At 42.9% G+C, this 17,632-nt stretch overlaps 2 protein-coding genes and 2 non-coding genes across 4 annotated transcripts; 1 reads left to right on the forward strand and 3 right to left on the reverse strand.

The window, feature by feature from the left end:
- Positions 1-418: 418 nt before the first annotated feature.
- Positions 419-5,091, reverse strand: LOC110520880 (40S ribosomal protein S27). Its single transcript, XM_021598326.2, has 4 exons — positions 4,952-5,091; positions 4,236-4,344; positions 3,435-3,545; positions 419-696 (listed from the first exon to the last, which is right to left on the reverse strand). Exons 1-4 carry the CDS (start codon positions 5,060-5,062, stop codon positions 668-670), a joined length of 360 nt encoding a protein of 119 aa, XP_021454001.1. The 5' UTR covers positions 5,063-5,091; the 3' UTR covers positions 419-667.
- On the reverse strand, positions 3,226-3,362 carry LOC118944171. Its single transcript, XR_005039483.1, has one exon. It is a non-coding gene; the product is annotated as a small nucleolar RNA SNORA13 (small nucleolar RNA).
- LOC118944170 lies at positions 3,660-3,795 on the reverse strand. The gene has a single exon (XR_005039482.1). It is a non-coding gene; the product is annotated as a small nucleolar RNA SNORA13 (small nucleolar RNA).
- A 378-nt stretch (positions 5,092-5,469) lies between the features above and the next one.
- Positions 5,470-17,197, forward strand: LOC110520882 (ras-related protein Rab-13). The gene is made up of 7 exons (XM_036939700.1): positions 5,470-6,162; positions 6,897-6,957; positions 11,472-11,532; positions 11,824-11,901; positions 13,380-13,469; positions 13,752-13,817; positions 14,050-17,197. Exons 1-7 carry the CDS (start codon positions 6,039-6,041, stop codon positions 14,167-14,169), a joined length of 600 nt encoding a protein of 199 aa, XP_036795595.1. The 5' UTR covers positions 5,470-6,038; the 3' UTR covers positions 14,170-17,197.
- Positions 17,198-17,632: the final 435 nt, after the last annotated feature.

The following is a 17,632-nucleotide window of genomic DNA, read 5'->3' on the forward strand; positions in this document are numbered from 1 at the left end:
CCTGTGAATGATCCATGTTGAAACCTTCCAACTACACAATTTCCTGACAAACGCTGTCAGTGTGTTGCATTGGTCCATTTTAGGCACAGGTGCCAAACTCATTCTAGAGGGACCAGTGTCTATGGGTTATCTCCCCCTTGTACTTGGTTGAATTAAGGTCACTGATTAGTAAGTTACTGTTCTCACCTGGTTATTTAGGTCTTAATTGAAAGGGAAAAAACAGCAGACCCTAGGTCCTCTATGGAATGAGACACCCCTGATTTAAGAACAGTGGGTCTACTTGAACAGGGTCTCTAGGTAGTTGTTCAGGCATAGATCTAGGACCAACCAGCATACATTCCCCACATGACTCCATGTTTTCTAATAATAGAGTCAAACATATTTGACACCTGGATCAAAGACTGACAAGTAAACTGGATTCTTTAAACGAAAAAAACGAAACTTTATTAAGAAGTGAGAGACCGGTGGAGTGGTGTTACAGTGATGTCATCATGCCAGGGGACGTTCTCTCTCTACATACACAAAGCAGAGCTCAACACCATCTTTCCTCTTCAGTTTCATCTCTACTTTTCCTCTCGCGTTGTCACTTCCTGAGCAGGGTCACTGTGGGGTCAATCCCGTCTCTCCTCCCTTGGGTCTCTCGGTCCAACAAGCTCCAATGCTGAGTCTAGTGTTGTTTCCTCCTAAATGAGCAACCTGGGTGAAAAATAAAGAGTTAGTTATGGTCCCAGACAGATTTCATTTTTATATGGTAGGGAGAGTGAGGTCAAACTACTGTTTATTGTTAAGGCAAGACTGACAGCCTAACGGTTATTCAATTATTTCATCTAAACTGCACGCGCATCTGCGTAGCCAGGCGCTAAAATGGTTCTATTTTTGATTCTTGATGCGCTGCAACTCCCGCCTCTCCTGTCTCCCCATTGGTTTATAGGAGCATATACCCACGTTGGTTATTGAAATATGAACTAAAGGTCCACACACCAGTCGGTGGCGGTAATGCACTTTAAAGTTGGTTGCCAACCGACAAAGTCCACAGAAGGAGAGATGACTAGAAACTAACTAGGTTTCCCCTTTTATCTGTGGATTGACAGAGTAGAGAACACACGATTGTGTGCAACTCAAAATTGGTCAGTATTCTACAAAGATCCAGAAAGGACCTTGTGCTTGTCAGGTCAAATAACCTGATGCTTATCTCCCAGGACAAATTAGCTCGCTAAATGTTTTGTTTTGACCTGAACAAAAATATAAAATGCAACAATTTCAAAGATTTTACTGAATTACAGTTCATGAGGAAATCAGTCCATTTAAATAAATTCATTAGGCCCTTATCAATGGATTTCACATGACTGGGAATACAGATATGCATCTGTTGGTCTAAGATAACTTTAAAAAATGGGTCTCAGGATCTCGTCATGCTATTTCTGTGCATTCGAATTGCCAGTGATAAAATGCAGTTGCTTTCATAGCTTATTCCTGCCCATACCATAACCCCGGGGCACTCTGTTGACATCAGCAAACTGCTCACCCACACGACGCCATACACGTGGTCTGCTGTTGTGAGGGTGATTGGATGTACTGCCAAATTCTCTTAAAATGACGTTGGAGGCAGGTTATGGTAGAGAAAAACATTCAATTCTCTCGCAACCGCTCTGATGGATATTCCTGCAGTCAGTATGTCAATTGCACACTCCCTCAATACCAGACATCTGTGGCATTGTGTTGTCTGACAAAACTGCACATTTGAGTGGCCTTTTGTCCCCAGCACAAGGGGAACCTGTGTAATAATCATGCTGTTGAATTAGTTTCTTGATACCACACCTGTCAGGTGGATTATCTTGGCAAAGGAGAAATGCTCACTAACAGGGATATTTTATTTCAGCTCATGAAACATGGGACCAACATTTTGCATTTATATAGCTGGCTCAGAGCTCGTTTTGATATTTCAACCTGCGTGTCTTGGATTGCGTCTGGTGTGGACATACAAAACCAACATGGTCCAGTCAGCATGTTATGATATGGACAGACATTCACTAGAAACTCATTGCATGCCAATATTGTCAATCATTAATACTAGGACAATATTGACCAACTGACTGGTGATCCAGGAAACGGTATATGGCACCGCTGTCACTAAGCAAACAATACAGGGAATAGGTTCCACCTGGCAACATCATATAGTGAGAAATATGTTTAAACACCAAATCGCAATACACATTTTTTTCAGCACTTTGAATAAAGATCCACCCATTGTTAATGTTGTGTTTCTGTGCATCTCTGGGTGATGTCCTATCAATTCCCCCTGGGTAATTTCATGTGTATCTGAGCCATTGCCGTTCAAGCAGCCAGAAATTCAGGCCGGTATGATGTAGCACTGATAGCCTCTCACTACCCTGGAAGTTAATAGGAATATGACTTTTAGATTGCAAAACCGTCCGTCATACATGTCAGATTTGAATACGGGCCGATGTCATAATACGAGAGGTTGTCTTCTCTCCAATGAGCCATTTATCATATTTTTGTGATTTTCTCACAACGAATGTGTCATTTAACAGGGGGTCTAACACATTCCTCCTGTGTCTGCTTCATCAGTCCAGGGTGCTGCGGTGAATGTCAAGACTCCACGATGAGGCACATCGATCTACAGGTTGAAAATGGTGAGATTGTAGACTCTAAATTGATAGTGCAGTTTGTTTAGGTGATCTCACAGCTAACTAGCAACTTCTTATGCTGATATTGACTTGTGTTGTGTTTAGGTATGTTTGCGAGCCAGTTACCTTCCTAGCTAGCCTATAGAGCATTGTGGATTAGGAAGTTGACTTGAGCTGCAACAGATTTCCACGTTGCTACCAAACTTATAACAAAATGAAACATTGTCCACAGTGTTATGTAGCACTGTAAATGATAGATGGACATTCCACTCATTCCTAAGTATTGATATAATATTGAGGTCCCTGGCGATTTCTAGCCCTACAAACACTGCCAAACTGAGCTGTGGTGAACACAAACCAAGCCAGCTGAGCAGGTAAAGGGTCACACTTCAATTGGGGCTATTGAAAAGCAATACATGAAATTATTTGGGTCATGGTCAGTAAAGTATGAAAAAACGACATTTTCAACTGAAAAACAAAAATGAGTTTAATTTGACATCTCATGGCACGATCCTAAAGAGTGGCAGGTCAGACTTACAACTAGAAACAGAACAGACAGTATTATTTCTGTACACTACTGTGTTCTTGCAGTTACTTATTGAAAGGAATCAGTGGAGACTCCTTCCAAACAAAAGACAACCAACAAGGTTACTGTATGCCTTGGTTGACACCTCATTCACTCTGGAGACAATGAATGGGCAACACATAAAGGCATCAATTATGTCCAACAGTATTTTTCCATCCTGGACACTGTGTGGAAGGCTGGGGGTGTGTGTAATATAGTACCTTCTGTGAGGCGTGCTTTACCCCCTGTAGGTTGACACAGGACTGTGGAGCATCCGACACACAGGACGACCGTCTGGGCATGACTGAACACTGTCGTGATCTTATAGCATCCTGTAGAGAGAACAGTTCAGACACAAATTAACATTCACCTCAATGTCCTGAACGAGACCTACTCGTGTTTTCAGTCCCAACAAATCACACACACAATTTATGTTATAATTACTGTTGTGTTCTTGCAGTTGTGGTTATTGAAAGGAATCAGTGGAGACTCCTTTCCAAAAAACGACAACCACAAGGTTACTGTATGCCTTGGTTGACACCTCATTCACTCTGGAGACAATGAATGGGCAACACAAAGGCAAGTCGCTACACATCCCTCTAGAAACAAGTCAGTCTCAGTAATAAATGACCACCAGACTGGATTTACATTTAAGTCATTTAGCTGACAACTTACAGAAGAGCACGTACTGTTCCCCTGTGGGAATCAAACCCACAACCCTGGCGTTGAAAGCACCATGCTCTACCAACCGAGCCACACAGGATCACATCGAGTTTCCATTGGCCATGCAAACTCTCCCTTTGGTGGACTGACCAGTTTTACTGAAGACAGGCAAACCAATGACCTGACCTGTCAGTTGAATATGGTCCCACAGCCCTAGATACTAAACCATTGTCAGTTTAGTTAGTCATTTTTTAAATAAAGTAAAGTCAGTTAAGAACACATTCTTATTTACAATGACTGCGCTTGGTGTGAGCTGAGCCGTGGAGTCACTTCTAGCTAAGCTACAGGGACACACTAACCTGGACATTTGACGTCCATAAAATACGAGTTAGGGCTCTGTACAAGACGCTTCTTCTTGTGACTCCTCTTCTCCTCCTCTGAGGTTGGGTGTAACAGGTCCTTTGCGAGCTGAAAGAGAAACCAGAGGGTGGCCATCTTAGAAAATGCAGATGGGAAAGTCAATTTGATAATCTAGCTAGCTAACAAGTTAAAACAATGTCCATACAGCTAACAAGTTAAAACAATGTCCATACGGGAGACGTGTATATAAGTTAGTATAATCAAAAACATTTGACAAATGTTCGTTGGGTAAACGCCTGGCTAGTAACTTCAGTACTGGCTAGCCTACGCTTTTTAACGTTATCTTGTTTAGTTAAAGCCTGCGTACGTCCACTATCAAACATAGGTCAAGGAATGAGCATATCTAGTCAAACTGCATCGTGTACAAGCGCTGTCAAATGCTTAGAAACAATAAAACTAGTTAGCTAGCTAGTTACAGGTCAGTCCATGCTTTCTATTGCATGTACGCCGCCATATTGCGTCAATTCAGCAGACCATAGCACGCGCTTGGCACGCAGTTTAAGATTGTACGAGCTAACCATTGGTTGAATAATCCCGAATATAAATAAATCGGAATATTTGCAAAGTTCTAATACATCGATGGATGTGGTCATGTCCCGCTCAAACAAAATTCCCAAGCTGAAGCAAGGGTTATATTGCCTGTGTGCGCACTTACTGGCATGTTGGCGAGTTTGTAGCCGTTGCCGAAAAGAAGGATCAACCGGAAGTTGATAGTTAATAAATGAACGGGGCCGAGGAGCAGGGGCCGGAAATGTTTTGTCGCCATTACGTGTCAAGGAGGCGAGGCAAAGGAGGCCATGTTTGTGAGGTCAACTCTTTCTTCCAAATCACACAGGTCTACCCACAGAGGTTTTGTTCAGCGCCATCTATAACTAGCCTTAGTGGCACATTTGATTTTGTTAGATTTCTCTCGCAGTGTGAGGGAGAGACCACTTAATTTTTAATAGAGACGTTCAATTTTATATTTCTCATCCACCTCATCTTTTCATTTAATTGTCAGTCAAATCCTGTTTGTTACTAGTTGTTGTATCGACGAAAAGAAATATGGTACTAAGGATACACGTATACAGAGATATTGTGACTTATTTCAGTACATGGGTCTCTTTCACACAGCTAAAATACTTTATTCATATGGTCGAGCGCCCTCTGCTGTCTATAAGCAGTATTGGCCATTCCTGCTGTCCCATTTCAGTCTGTTCCCTCCACTGTAATAACTGAACCCCTCCCTCTCTACGTAATCCTACGTGAACTTCGGCAGGAGAAAGTTTTTGGGCGAAAACGTAGCCCTGTCTGTGTGGAGTGGATGTATGGTAATCGGCCTTTGGAAGAAAATAACTTGACATTTTGGCTTGATAAATGGATTTTAACAAAGCTTTGTGGCGCTGTAGAATTGTATAGCCCATTGAAGTGCAGAAGCGTTTGTTCCAACTTTCGTTTTTAACTTGTGGCGTTCTGTTTTATTTTTCTCCGACCAAAAGAGACATTGGGGGAGAACCGTATTTACCGGTGACAGTTTTCAAGGGAAAGGGAAAACAAGCGGATTTTATGCTGAAGAAAAGCAGAAACTCCCCAGGAGAAATGAGAGTGTAATTTTGACCTTCGTGTATGTTGAGCAATACTTTTTAAGGCATTTCTTAACCTCTTAAACGTTACAAATAAGTGTAAGAAGAACATTGGAAAGTGTACTGGTTTTGTTAAAGGTCGTAGTTTCTGATAATTCACCCAAAACTTTGAAAGACATTATGGCGAAGAAGTACGACTTCCTTTTCAAATTATTACTCATCGGAGATAGTGGAGTGGGGAAAACATGTCTGATTATTCGATTTGCTGAGGACAACTTCAACTCAACCTACATATCAACTATCGGTATGTAGCCTAGCTCTACGAAATCTCAGTTAATCTTAATCGGTTATAGCCTAATCGGCCCCAAAATATTCAGCAACCCTTTACAGTTGTCATTGCTGATATAGGCACCATTATGTCAGCAACATATATGCCACGTTCTTATCACTTTCACCACGCAGTTATCTCACGTTTCCAGTTCTGCTGTGTTCATGTCTCTACACGTCTCTATCGCTGTCTTCCTATATCTCAATCTGATATCCCTATTGTAGTTCACCTATATTGTTGCTGTGCTGCTGTTTCTATATCTTCTCCATATCCCCCTATCCCCTCCCTCACTTTACCCAGAGGGTCCACCCACCCCCATTCCTCCTATCTCTTTTCAGTCTCTCATTAGCAGAAAAATGGTTGTCCTCCCTTGGAATTCACAGTTTAAGACGCCCATCTTCTCTGTCCTCTCTCTCCGTCCCTGTCCTGCAGGAAACCCAGACAATAACAAACCCAGAGACTGTGTGTGTGTAAAATGTATATATGGTACAACATGGTAGAATGGGGCAGAGCTAGACAGACTTTACTATCCCAGTGAAAGTTTGATGAATTGAGAATGCCTGTCTCACCCTCCATGCATGTCAAAATGGTTTAATTGGCATGACCTATATTTGCTGCAATGTGTGTGGGAATTTAAGTCATTGTCTTCCCTCCCTTCCTGTCGACCTCCTCCCTCCCCTCTCTCTGTCATCCTCCCATCCTTTCTTCAGGCATCGACTTTAAAGTAAAGACGATAGACGTGGAGGGAAAGAAAGTCAAACTGCAAGTCTGGTAAGAGAAGAGGATCCAGACAAAGACAGAATGAAAGGTCCATTTAGGACTACTGTTTCCCATTTAGGACTACTGTTTCCCATTTAGGACTACTGTTTCCATTTAGGACTACTGTTTCCATTTAGGACTACTGTTTCCATTTAGGACTACTGTTTCCATTTAGGACTACTGTTTCCCATTTAGGACTACTGTTTCCATTTAGGGCTACTGTTTCCATTTAGGACTACTGTTTCCATTTAGGACTACTGTTTCCATTTAGGACTACTGTTTCCATTTAGGACTACTGTTTCCCATTTAGGACTACTGTTTCCATTTAGGACTACTGTTTCCATTTAGGACCACTGTTTCCATTTAGGACTACTGTTTCCATTTAGGACCACTGTTTCCATTTAGGACCACTGTTTCCATTTAGGACCACTGTTTCCATTTAGGACCACTGTTTCCATTTAGGACTACTGTTTCCATTTAGGACTACTGTTTCCATTTAGGACTACTGTTTCCATTTAGGACCACTGTTTCCATTTAGGACCACTGTTTCCATTTAGGACTACTGTTTCCATGTAGGACTACTGTTTCCATTTAGGACTACTGTTTCCATGTAGGACTACTGTTTCCATTTAGGACTACTGTTTCCATTTAGGACTACTGTTTCCATTTAGGACCACTGTTTCCATTTAGGACCACTGTTTCTATTTAGGACTACTGTTTCCATTTAGGACCACTGTTTCCATTTAGGACTACTGTTTCCATTTAGGACTACTGTTTGCTGCTCTCTAAGAGTGATGACAGTTATGGGACCGACACACAGATTTGATTCAACTCCTCGTGTGTTATGGACGTGTGTCTACTTCTCTTTCTCAGAGGAAAGAGGAACCTCCCTTTTTACCAAAACAACCAACTGTTTATGACAGGGTTTTCTGTCCAAATGTCACTCAAAGGGTCACCACTCACTGATTGTAGTACAAGACCTTAAGAATGTAAGATTGTGATTGTATTTGTCGTGTCAGACTAAAGGCATGCAACCCAGTATGCAATAGCTGCAATATACACTACAAATCAAATTGTATTTTTGTCACATGTGCCAAATACAACAGGTTCCCTTACCGTGAAAGGCTTACTGACAAGCCCTTAACCAACAATGGAGTTCAAGAAATGTAGGGGGACAATGTAAATAGTCCTGGTGGCCATTTGAATTGTTCAGCAGTCTTATGGCTTGGGGGTAGAAGCTGTTAAGGAGCCTTTTGGTCATAGACTTGGCGCTCCGGTACCGCTTGCCTTGCGGTAGCAGAGAGAACAGTCTATGACTGGGGTGACTGGAGTTGTTGACAATTTTTTGGGCCTTCGTCTGACAGCGCCTAGTATAGAGGTCCTGGATGTCAGGAAGCTTGGCCCCAGTGATGTACTGGGCTGTACACACTACCCTCTGTATTGCCTTACCGATGCCGAGCAGTTGCCGTACCATACAACTGGTCAGGATGCTCTTGATTTTTTTTTATTTTACCTTTATTTAACTAGGCAAGTCAGTTAAGAACAAATTCTTATTTTCAAAGACGGCCTAGGAACAGTGGGTTAACTGCCTTGTTCAGGGGCAGAATGACAGATTTTTACCTTGTCACCTCGGGATTTGATCGTGCAACCTTTCAGTTACAAGTCCAACGCTCTAACTACTATGCTACCCTGCCGCCCGATGGTGCAGCTATAGAACTTATTGAGGATCTGGGGACCCATGCCGAAAAGGTGTTGTTGTGCCCTCTTCACAACAGTCTTGGTATGTTTGGACCATGATAGTTTGTTGGTTATGTGGACACCAGGATCCAGTTGTAGATGGAGGTGTTTATTCCCAGGGTCCTTAGCTAGTGATTAGCTTTTTTGGGCACTGGTGTTGAACGCTGAGCTGTAGTCAATGAACAGCATTCTCACATATGTGTTCCATTTGTCCAGGTGGGAAAGGGCAGTGTGGAGTGCAATAGAAATTGCATCATCTGTGGATCTGTTGAGGTGGTATGCAAATTGGAGTGGGTCTAAGGTTTCTGGCATGATGGTGTTGATGTGAGCCATGACCAGCCTTTCAAAGCACTTCATGGCTACCGAAGTGAGTGCTACGGGGCGGTAATCATGTAGGCAGGTTACCTTCGCTTTCTTGGTCACAGGGACTATGGTGACTATGGTGGTCTGTTTTGAAACGTGTAAGTATTACAGACTCGGCCAGGGACAGGTTGAAAATGTCAGTGAAGACACTTGCCATCTGGTAATGCTTTGAGTACACGTCCTGGTAATCCATCTGTCCCTGCGGCCTTGTGAATGTTGACCTGTTTAAAGGTCACATCGGCTACAGAAAGCGTGATCATACAGTCATCCGGAACAGCTGGTGCTCTCATGCATGCTTCAGTGTTGCTTGCCTCGAAGCGAGCATAAAAGGTATTTAGCTCGTCTGGTTGGCTTGCGTTGACCAAAAGCATGTGGGCGGGCACCTGTTTGTTGAACATATCATTCCAGATTCATGGGCATTAATATGGGGTTGATGTCAGGGCTCTGTGCAGGCCAGTCAAGTGCGAACACACCAATCTCGACAAACCATTTTTGTATGGACCTGGATTTGTGTCATGCTGAAACAGGAAAGGGCCTTCCCCCAAACTGTTGCCACAAAGTTGGAAGCACAGACTCGTCCAAAATGTCATTGTATGCTGTAGTGTTAAGATTTCCCTTCACTAGAACTAAGGGGCCTAACCCGAACCACGAAAAACAGCCCCAGATCATTATTCCTCCTCCACCAAACTGTACAGTTGGCACTATGCATTGGGGCAGGTAGCTTTGTTGTGGCATCAGCCAAACCCAGATTCGTCCGTTGGACTGCCAGATGGTAAAGCGTGATTCACCGTTCCAGAGAACATGTTTCCACTGCTCCAGAGTCCAATGGCAGCGAGCTTTACACCACTCTAGCCGAAGCTTGGTATTATGCATGGAGATCTTAGGCTTGTGTGAGTCTGTTCGGCCATGGAAACCCATTTCATCAAGCTCCCGATGAACAGTTCTTATGCAGAGGCAGTTTGGAACTTGGTAGTGAGTGTTACAACAGACAATTTTTACACGCTACGTGCTTCAGCACTCAGCAGTCCCGTTCTGTGAGCTTTTGTGGCCTACCACTTCATGGCTGAGCCGTTGTTGCTCCTAGACGTTTCCACTTCACAATAACAGCACTTACAGTTGACTTGGGCAGCTCTAGCACGAACTGACTTGTAGGAAAGGTTGCATCCTATGACGGTGCCACATTCAAAGTCACTGAGCTCTTCAGTAAGGCCATTCTGCTGCCAATGTTTGTCGATGGAGATTGCATGGCGGTGTGCTCGATTTTTATACACCTGTCAGCAATGGGTGTGGCTGAAATAGCCGAACCCACTAATTTTAGAAGAGGTGTCCACATACTTTTTTATATATAGTGTATATCTGGCATATGTCACTGAGTACACTGAGACATTGACTGGCAAGGCCTTTGGTGTAGGCTATGACTTTACCTATGTTTTATCTGTCAGTGAATGCCAGTGAGTTATCATAAAGTCAGACATGAAGTCTGAAGCAGCCATGAAGAGTTTATTGAATTGGCATGAAACATACGCATGTCTCATCTCTGTGGATTCCACACCCCTGGTAGAAGTTGTCCATTGATACAGGATCAGGTTAACCTCCCCAAATCCTGACTTGAGCCGTTAGGGGGGGATATGCCATACTGACCATCACAGGAGGCTGCTGAGGGGAGAATGGCATGAACGGAGCAAATGGAATGGCACCAAACACCTGGAAACCATGGAAACCATGTGTTTGATGTATTTGTTACCGTTTCACTTATTCCGCTCCAGTCATTAGCGCGAGCCTGTCCTCCCCAATTTAAGGTGCCACCAACCTCCTTTGCTGACCATAGCTCAGTGTGTAGGTGGGGAACTTCTACGTTCTGTGCTGTGAGAACATTAGTGTGACCATAGCGTAATGTATTTGCAGAAGCGTGGATAAATGATGTGCTGGACACGCGTGTGTAAAGGCTGTATGGCTCTGGATATGTATGTGTAAACAGTGTACTCTTTCAATTGGGTGCTGCATTAGAAAAACAGGAAATGTGTAGAGAAAGAACAGCCACCAACTGCCAACACAGATGCATCTGCAGTAGTTTCAGTGCTTACTACAGATGTAGGATCTTAATTTGATCATGCTTTTGTTGCTGAGAATCTTCCTGAAAAGAATGAAATGCAAACTTGTAGTGCATTTGATTTTTAAAAAGGCTTCTAAAATGTGTAATTTCCACTTTCAGACTTGAATTACCCTTATGGAAAATGTATCAACCCCTACAAAAATGTCCATTAGTTATAATCCACATAATAATTCACATTTCCTTTTGCTGCAGGATTATTTTCCTGTTGTAGCAAACTGGCTCAAATTAAGATCCTACATCTGTACTCCAGGGTGTTCAAAGAGCTACTTTTTGAAGAAGGTGAAACATTTTCCCTAATGTATTCTGTTTTCAGGGACACAGCAGGGCAGGAGAGGTTTAAGACCATCACTACAGCCTACTACAGAGGAGCTATGGTGAGTCTCTCAACTCTCTCTCCATCAGATCACAAGTGATGTAATCATCTACACCTGTCTAAAACTGTGAGCACAATCAGAATGTGGACAAGATCAGGACAAAAGGGACATCTTAGCACCAGGCATAAACGGGCCTTCTCTCTCTCTTCACCTTTGTAGATATGAGAGAACGTTGTGGGTGTAAGGTTATGACTGGAACTATTAGTATCACATTTCTTACATCCATCAGGTTGATTTTGAATTGCACAATGTTTTATTTTTGTCTGACTCATGTCTACCGTGATCTCTCAGGGCATCATCCTGGTGTATGACATCACAGACGAGAAGTCCTACGAGAACATTCAGAACTGGATGAAGAGCATCAAGGAGGTGACAGGGAAACACAGACTGACTGTTGACAGGGAAGCAGACTGACTGTTGACAGGGAAGCAGACTGACTGTTGACAGGGACACGCAGACTGACTGTTGACAGGGAAACACAGACTGACTGTTGACAGGGAAACACAGACTGACTGTTGACAGGGAAACACAGACTGACTGTTGACAGGGAAACACAGACTGACTGTTGACAGGGAAACACAGACTGACTGTTGACAGGGAAACACAGACTGACTGTTGACAGGGAAACAGACTGACTGTTGACAGGGAAACACAGACTGACTGTTGACAGGGAAACACAGGCTGACTGTTGACAGGGAAACACAGGCTGACTGTTGACAGGAAAACACAGGCTGACTGTTGACAGGGAAACACAGGCTGACTGTTGACAGGGAAACACAGGCTGACTGTTGACAGGGAAACACAGGCTGACTGTTGACAGGGAAACACAGGCTGACTGTTGACAGGGGAACACAGGCTGACTGTTGACAGGGGAACACAGGCTGACTGTTGACAGGGGAACACAGGCTGACTGTTGACAGGGAAACACAGGCTGACTGTTGACAGGGAAACACAGGCTGACTGTTGACAGGGAAACACAGGCTGACTGTTGACAGGGAAACACAGGCTGACTGTTGACAGGGAAACACAGGCTGACTGTTGACAGGGAAACACAGGCTGACTGTTGACAGGGAAACACAGGCTGACTGTTGACAGGGAAACACAGGCTGACTGTTGACAGGAAACACAGACTGACTGTTGACAGTTGACAGGGTAACACAAACTTATGGAATGACTGCACAGGACATTAAACAACCCCTAGACAGACAGTCTTATGGAATGACTGTACAGGACATTAAACAACCCCTAGACAGACAGTCTTATGGAATGACTGCACAGGACATTAAACAACCCCTAGACAGACAGTCTTATGGAATGACTGCACAGGACATTAAACAACCCCTAGACAGACAGTCTTATGGAATGACTGCACAGGACATTAAACAACCCCTAGACAGACAGTCTTATGGAATGACTGCACAGGACATTAAACAACCCCTAGACAGACAGTCTTATGGAATGACTGCACAGGACATTATTCTGATTGACCGGACTTCTTATTGCCATCTATAAACCACAGTAACAAGAGTTACATTGAGACTAGATGTTAGTCTGTTTTCTAGGGGGGTTCCTTTAGTGAATAACGGGGCATACAACTGCACTCCCAGAAACATGTTTACATTTGTTTAATTTTGTTTGCATAGTTAACAAAGATAAGTTCAAAGTGAACATATTCAAATGAGTTCATGATTTCCCATCTGAACCAAGAGTTAGACATGGCTCCAAATTAGAGCTGAATTAAAGCCTCCCCTAGAGGGTGCTTGGGGAGGCAGAACTAAGGGCAGAGGATGAGGGATACATCATTGAAATATAAAATGATTGCAAACTCCCTATCTTTTATCCCCCAGAATGCATCAGCGGGGGTCAGCCGGATGTTGCTAGCTAACAAGTGTGACATTGAGGCCAAGAGGAAGGTATCCAAGGAAACGGGGGAAAAGGTGAGCCTCTACCATTTTCATGATCATTGTTTTGATTATGAAGTGTTTTCTTTCAATGATATTGACACTGATGTGCAGATGTTAGTGATGGATGAATGGATGTGTGGATCATTGAGGGAGAAGAGCTCCGACTTTTCAACCTGAAGATCACTGACGTCATGATTTGACCTCGTATTTTTCGGAGTTCCCAGTTGTTTTGAACGTGGCATAAACTCTGCTGATTAGGAGAGGGAAGTGACATCATATCCTGCTGTAATCACACTTGTGTTCTGTTGTTGACAGCTGGCAAAGGATCATGGGATCAGATTCTTTGAGACCAGTGCAAAGGCCAGCATTAATGTTGATGAGGTGAGATAAATATGTTATTTTAGATATTATATTTATGTTCTTTATCCAATCACAGAGTCTGTCTTCATCTGGTCCTTTATTATTCATTTCACATGGGGAATATGGGTGATATGTTGTCCTTTTCATACAGGTTACATGTGCCACATAGCCTAATAATCCCCATACCCCCTCTCACCTACTGTTACCCTTTCTCTGCCCCTCTCTCCCTCCACCTCTTCCTGCCTCTCTGTAGTCTTTTATGGCTTTGGCTCGAGATATTCTACTGAAGTCCAGCAAGAAGCCGGGCCCCACAGGTCGCGAGGTCAAAATCACCAACGCTGAGAAGAAATCCTCCAAATGTCTCCTACTGTAGAGGCAGAGCTGGCCTGTCCTGCCTGACTCTTCGTTGCCTGAGGGAACTATCACATATAGGAACAATATTATTGCAAAGGAAATGGTTTCAAAGGCGCAATCCACAAGTTCTCTGTCCCCTGTGGCAACAAAATCCATTTCAAACACTATTGACTTGAAAAAAATATTTATGTTTTCATTTACTTCCCCCTCCCCTTTAAAAAGTGCTAACTACACTTTTTTTGACCAGAAAGCGAACTTCTGGATTGCACTTTTAATGACCATGAAACTATGTTGAGGTGGTCCAAGGGCATTTTACAGAGGAATATCCAGTGGTTTGTTTAAACAATAGGATGAACACCACCTTGATTTCAACCAAAACATGTTTTCTATCAACTGTCTTCAATCTCCTGCAATGGCTTTGTTGTCTTGGTGACTGACTGATTGACATGGTATGTTTACACTCCACCAGAGCCATACAGAGTTAAGGAAAATATCTTCCATGTTGGCTCCACATGTTCCATGAGGCAACATTCCAAAATGAATTCCTTCTACAATGATCTGTTGAACTAGATTTTTTGGAACCAACATGGTGGTCGATCAAATTCTAAATCCCAAACTGAGTTTGCTGAACTCTGTAAACCCATGGCTCTGGACTTCACACTGTAGAGTAGTGGTACACAGCTCCTTAATGGAACAAGAGTCTGCTGTGTTTCATTCTATCTCTCTATGTCAATTATTTTTCCTTGATTAACCAGGAACATTAACAAGTGACCTTTCAGTCAAACTGCCAATCACATTCTTGCTTTTTGATTGAACAGTTGATGTAACAGTAGATTGTCTCGAGAGTGTAATCACTGGGCTCCTCGGATCGAAATGAGTTCCTGATGGAGAGACAAGGTCAAAAAGCAGCAGGTATTACTGTAACATTAAAGGTAACTACTACCATAATGAGGACCCTAGAGGACCTGAGTTGTGCACCGCTGCCATAGAATCACTTTTCAGTGTCATAGCCAAAGAATTTAAATTAGGACAACACACAGACATTCCTTTCCATTTGTTTTATTTCTATGTTCATAGCAGCTCATAGCTGTTTAGGAGGAGCATTCAAGAGAGTGACGGGAGTTTAGATCTATATGTTCTAACTATGGTGATGGTATATTATGCTCTTAAAGGGATAGTTCACCCTGAATTGTAATTTTGGCTGTGTTTTCCACACTACGTAAAGATGAGTGATCTGGGTTGTGCCTGTTGTAAACTATTCTTCTACTACATAAAGTGTGGTACATGGTTGGACTGAGGATGTGGAAGAGGGAGACAGGGAAGTGCAAGAGGAGAGGAGTGATGAGAGAATGAGATGGATAGATGAAGCAAGGGAACAAAAACACGAGTAAAGCAAGTGTCATAGAGACAGGGATGGAATGATGCTGATGAGAGTTGGACATAGAGGGATGAGATGTTCTCTTTTTTGCTGATAGACATACTGACCATTTCTGATCTGATAGACAAACGGACCTTTTCTGATCTGATAGACATACTGACCCTTTCTGATCTGATAGACATACTGACCCTTTCTGATCTGATAGACATACTGACCCTTTCTGATCTGATAGACATACTGACCCTTTCTGATCTGATAGACAAACTGACCCTTTCTGATCTGATAGACAAACTGACCCTTTCTGATCTGATAGACAAACTGACCCTTTCTGATCTGATAGACATACTGACCCTTTCTGATCTGATAGACAAACTGACCCTTTCTGATCTGATAGACACACTGACCCTTTCTGATCTGATAGACATACTGACCCTTTCTGATCTGATAGACATACTGACCCTTTCTGATCTGATAGACATACTGACCCTTTCTGATCTGATAGACATACTGACCCTTTCTGATCTGATAGACATACTGACCCTTTCTGATCTGATAGACAAACTGACCCTTTCTGATCTGATAGACATACTGACCCTTTCTGATCTGATAGACATACTGACCCTTTCTGATCTGATAGACATACTGACCCTTTCTGATCTGATAGACATACTGACCCTTTCTGATCTGATAGACATACTGACCCTTTCTGATCTGATAGACAAACTGACCCTTTCTGATCTGATAGACACACTGACCCTTTCTGATCTGATAGACATACTGACCCTTTCTGATCTGATAGACATACTGACCCTTTCTGATCTGATAGACATACTGACCCTTTCTGATCTGATAGACATACTGACCCTTTCTGATCTGATAGACAAACTGACCCTTTCTGATCTGATAGACATACTGACCCTTTCTGATCTGATAGACATACTGACCCTTTCTGATCTGATAGACATACTGACCCTTTCTGATCTGATAGACATACTGACCCTTTCTGATCTGATAGACAAACTGACCCTTTCTGATCTGATAGACAAACTGACCCTTTCTGATCTGATAGACATACTGACCCTTTCTGATCTGATAGACAAACTGACCTTTTATCTCATGCACCTGTTCAACAGCTTTGGAAAAAAAGAAACACCCTTCCTTCCTCTTTCAGACAGACCAGGGCCCTGGTCCAATGCACCCCTGGAGGTAATCACTGATGTACTACTGGATAGATTTGCAAATATATCTCTCCATATATCATTTACTGTACTGTGATTGGACAAGACTTCCACCTCGATACTTTCACCAATCCAAACGTGTCAGATCAGTGATAACTCTGAAGGAAGGAATGATGTCTCTTCCCATGCCAGACACTACATAATCATTACTGTGCCAGCAAGCTTCTCTGTCTATGGGTTCATTTCAATACTCTAAAGTGGCTTCTGGGAAGAAGTTGAGGGGAAGAAGCTACTCCAGACTATTGAGATGATGCACCCTGTGTGTTTTTACTCTGATATCTCACTGTCCCCTCCCTCACCTTTCCTCTTTTCCTTCACACACATGTTCATCCTATCCACTATTCCTTGTCTGATCAATTATCTTATGACCAATGTATACTATTCTACATAGGCGCTGCTTAGCCTATTCAATAAAAGACTGTCAAAAAGAACCCTTCTGTTTTGTAGGCTTATACTTTCATTTTCTCAGAGAGAATTGCATTTTGGTGCATCACTCTTGTCTGTCCCACTAAAATAGTGTATCTCAGCTTACAGGAATCAGTGCATTGTCTCCCACTCTCCAAACCTTCATAGTTTCATGAATAAATCTAACAGCCCCCCCCCCCCCCCCCCCCCCCCCCCCAAAGAGCTTTGCTGCATTTTTACACTATGACAATACCAGCTAGGCAAAATGTGTCCTTTAATGGCTTACATAAATGTTCTTGTTGAGCCCCTCTCTCCCCCTGGTATGTATAGGCCTATATAAGAGATGAGGATGGAACCAAAGTGAAACATAATGTAACATGCAGACAGTCCTATAGTGTGAGACGTGTATAATAGTGAACTACAACTGCCTATTGTCCTGGGACTACAAACTTCCTGGAGGC

Source organism: Oncorhynchus mykiss, chromosome 2 (genome assembly GCF_013265735.2).
Source record: "Oncorhynchus mykiss isolate Arlee chromosome 2, USDA_OmykA_1.1, whole genome shotgun sequence".
NCBI classification, from domain to species: domain Eukaryota; kingdom Metazoa; phylum Chordata; class Actinopteri; order Salmoniformes; family Salmonidae; genus Oncorhynchus; species Oncorhynchus mykiss.

What these genes read in the sequence shown, in the direction of transcription:
- LOC110520882 (XM_036939700.1), top strand. Translation starts at nt 6,039, where the DNA reads ATGGCGAAGAAGTACGACTTCCTTTTCAAATTATTACTCATCGGAGAT. An exon ending in AACCTACATATCAACTATCG is followed by an intron (nt 6,163 to 6,896) that starts GTATGTAGCCTA and finishes TCCTTTCTTCAG; the next exon opens with GCATCGACTTTAAAGTAAAG. An exon ending in AAAGTCAAACTGCAAGTCTG is followed by an intron (nt 6,958 to 11,471) that starts GTAAGAGAAGAG and finishes TTCTGTTTTCAG; the next exon opens with GGACACAGCAGGGCAGGAGA.
- LOC110520880 (XM_021598326.2), bottom strand. Translation starts at nt 5,062, where the DNA reads ATGGCGACAAAACATTTCCGGCCCCTGCTCCTCGGCCCCGTTCATTTA. An exon ending in TATGGACGTCAAATGTCCAG is followed by an intron (nt 3,546 to 4,235) that starts GTTAGTGTGTCC and finishes TTCTCTCTACAG; the next exon opens with GATGCTATAAGATCACGACA. An exon ending in TAAAGCACGCCTCACAGAAG is followed by an intron (nt 697 to 3,434) that starts GTACTATATTAC and finishes TTTTTCACCCAG; the next exon opens with GTTGCTCATTTAGGAGGAAA.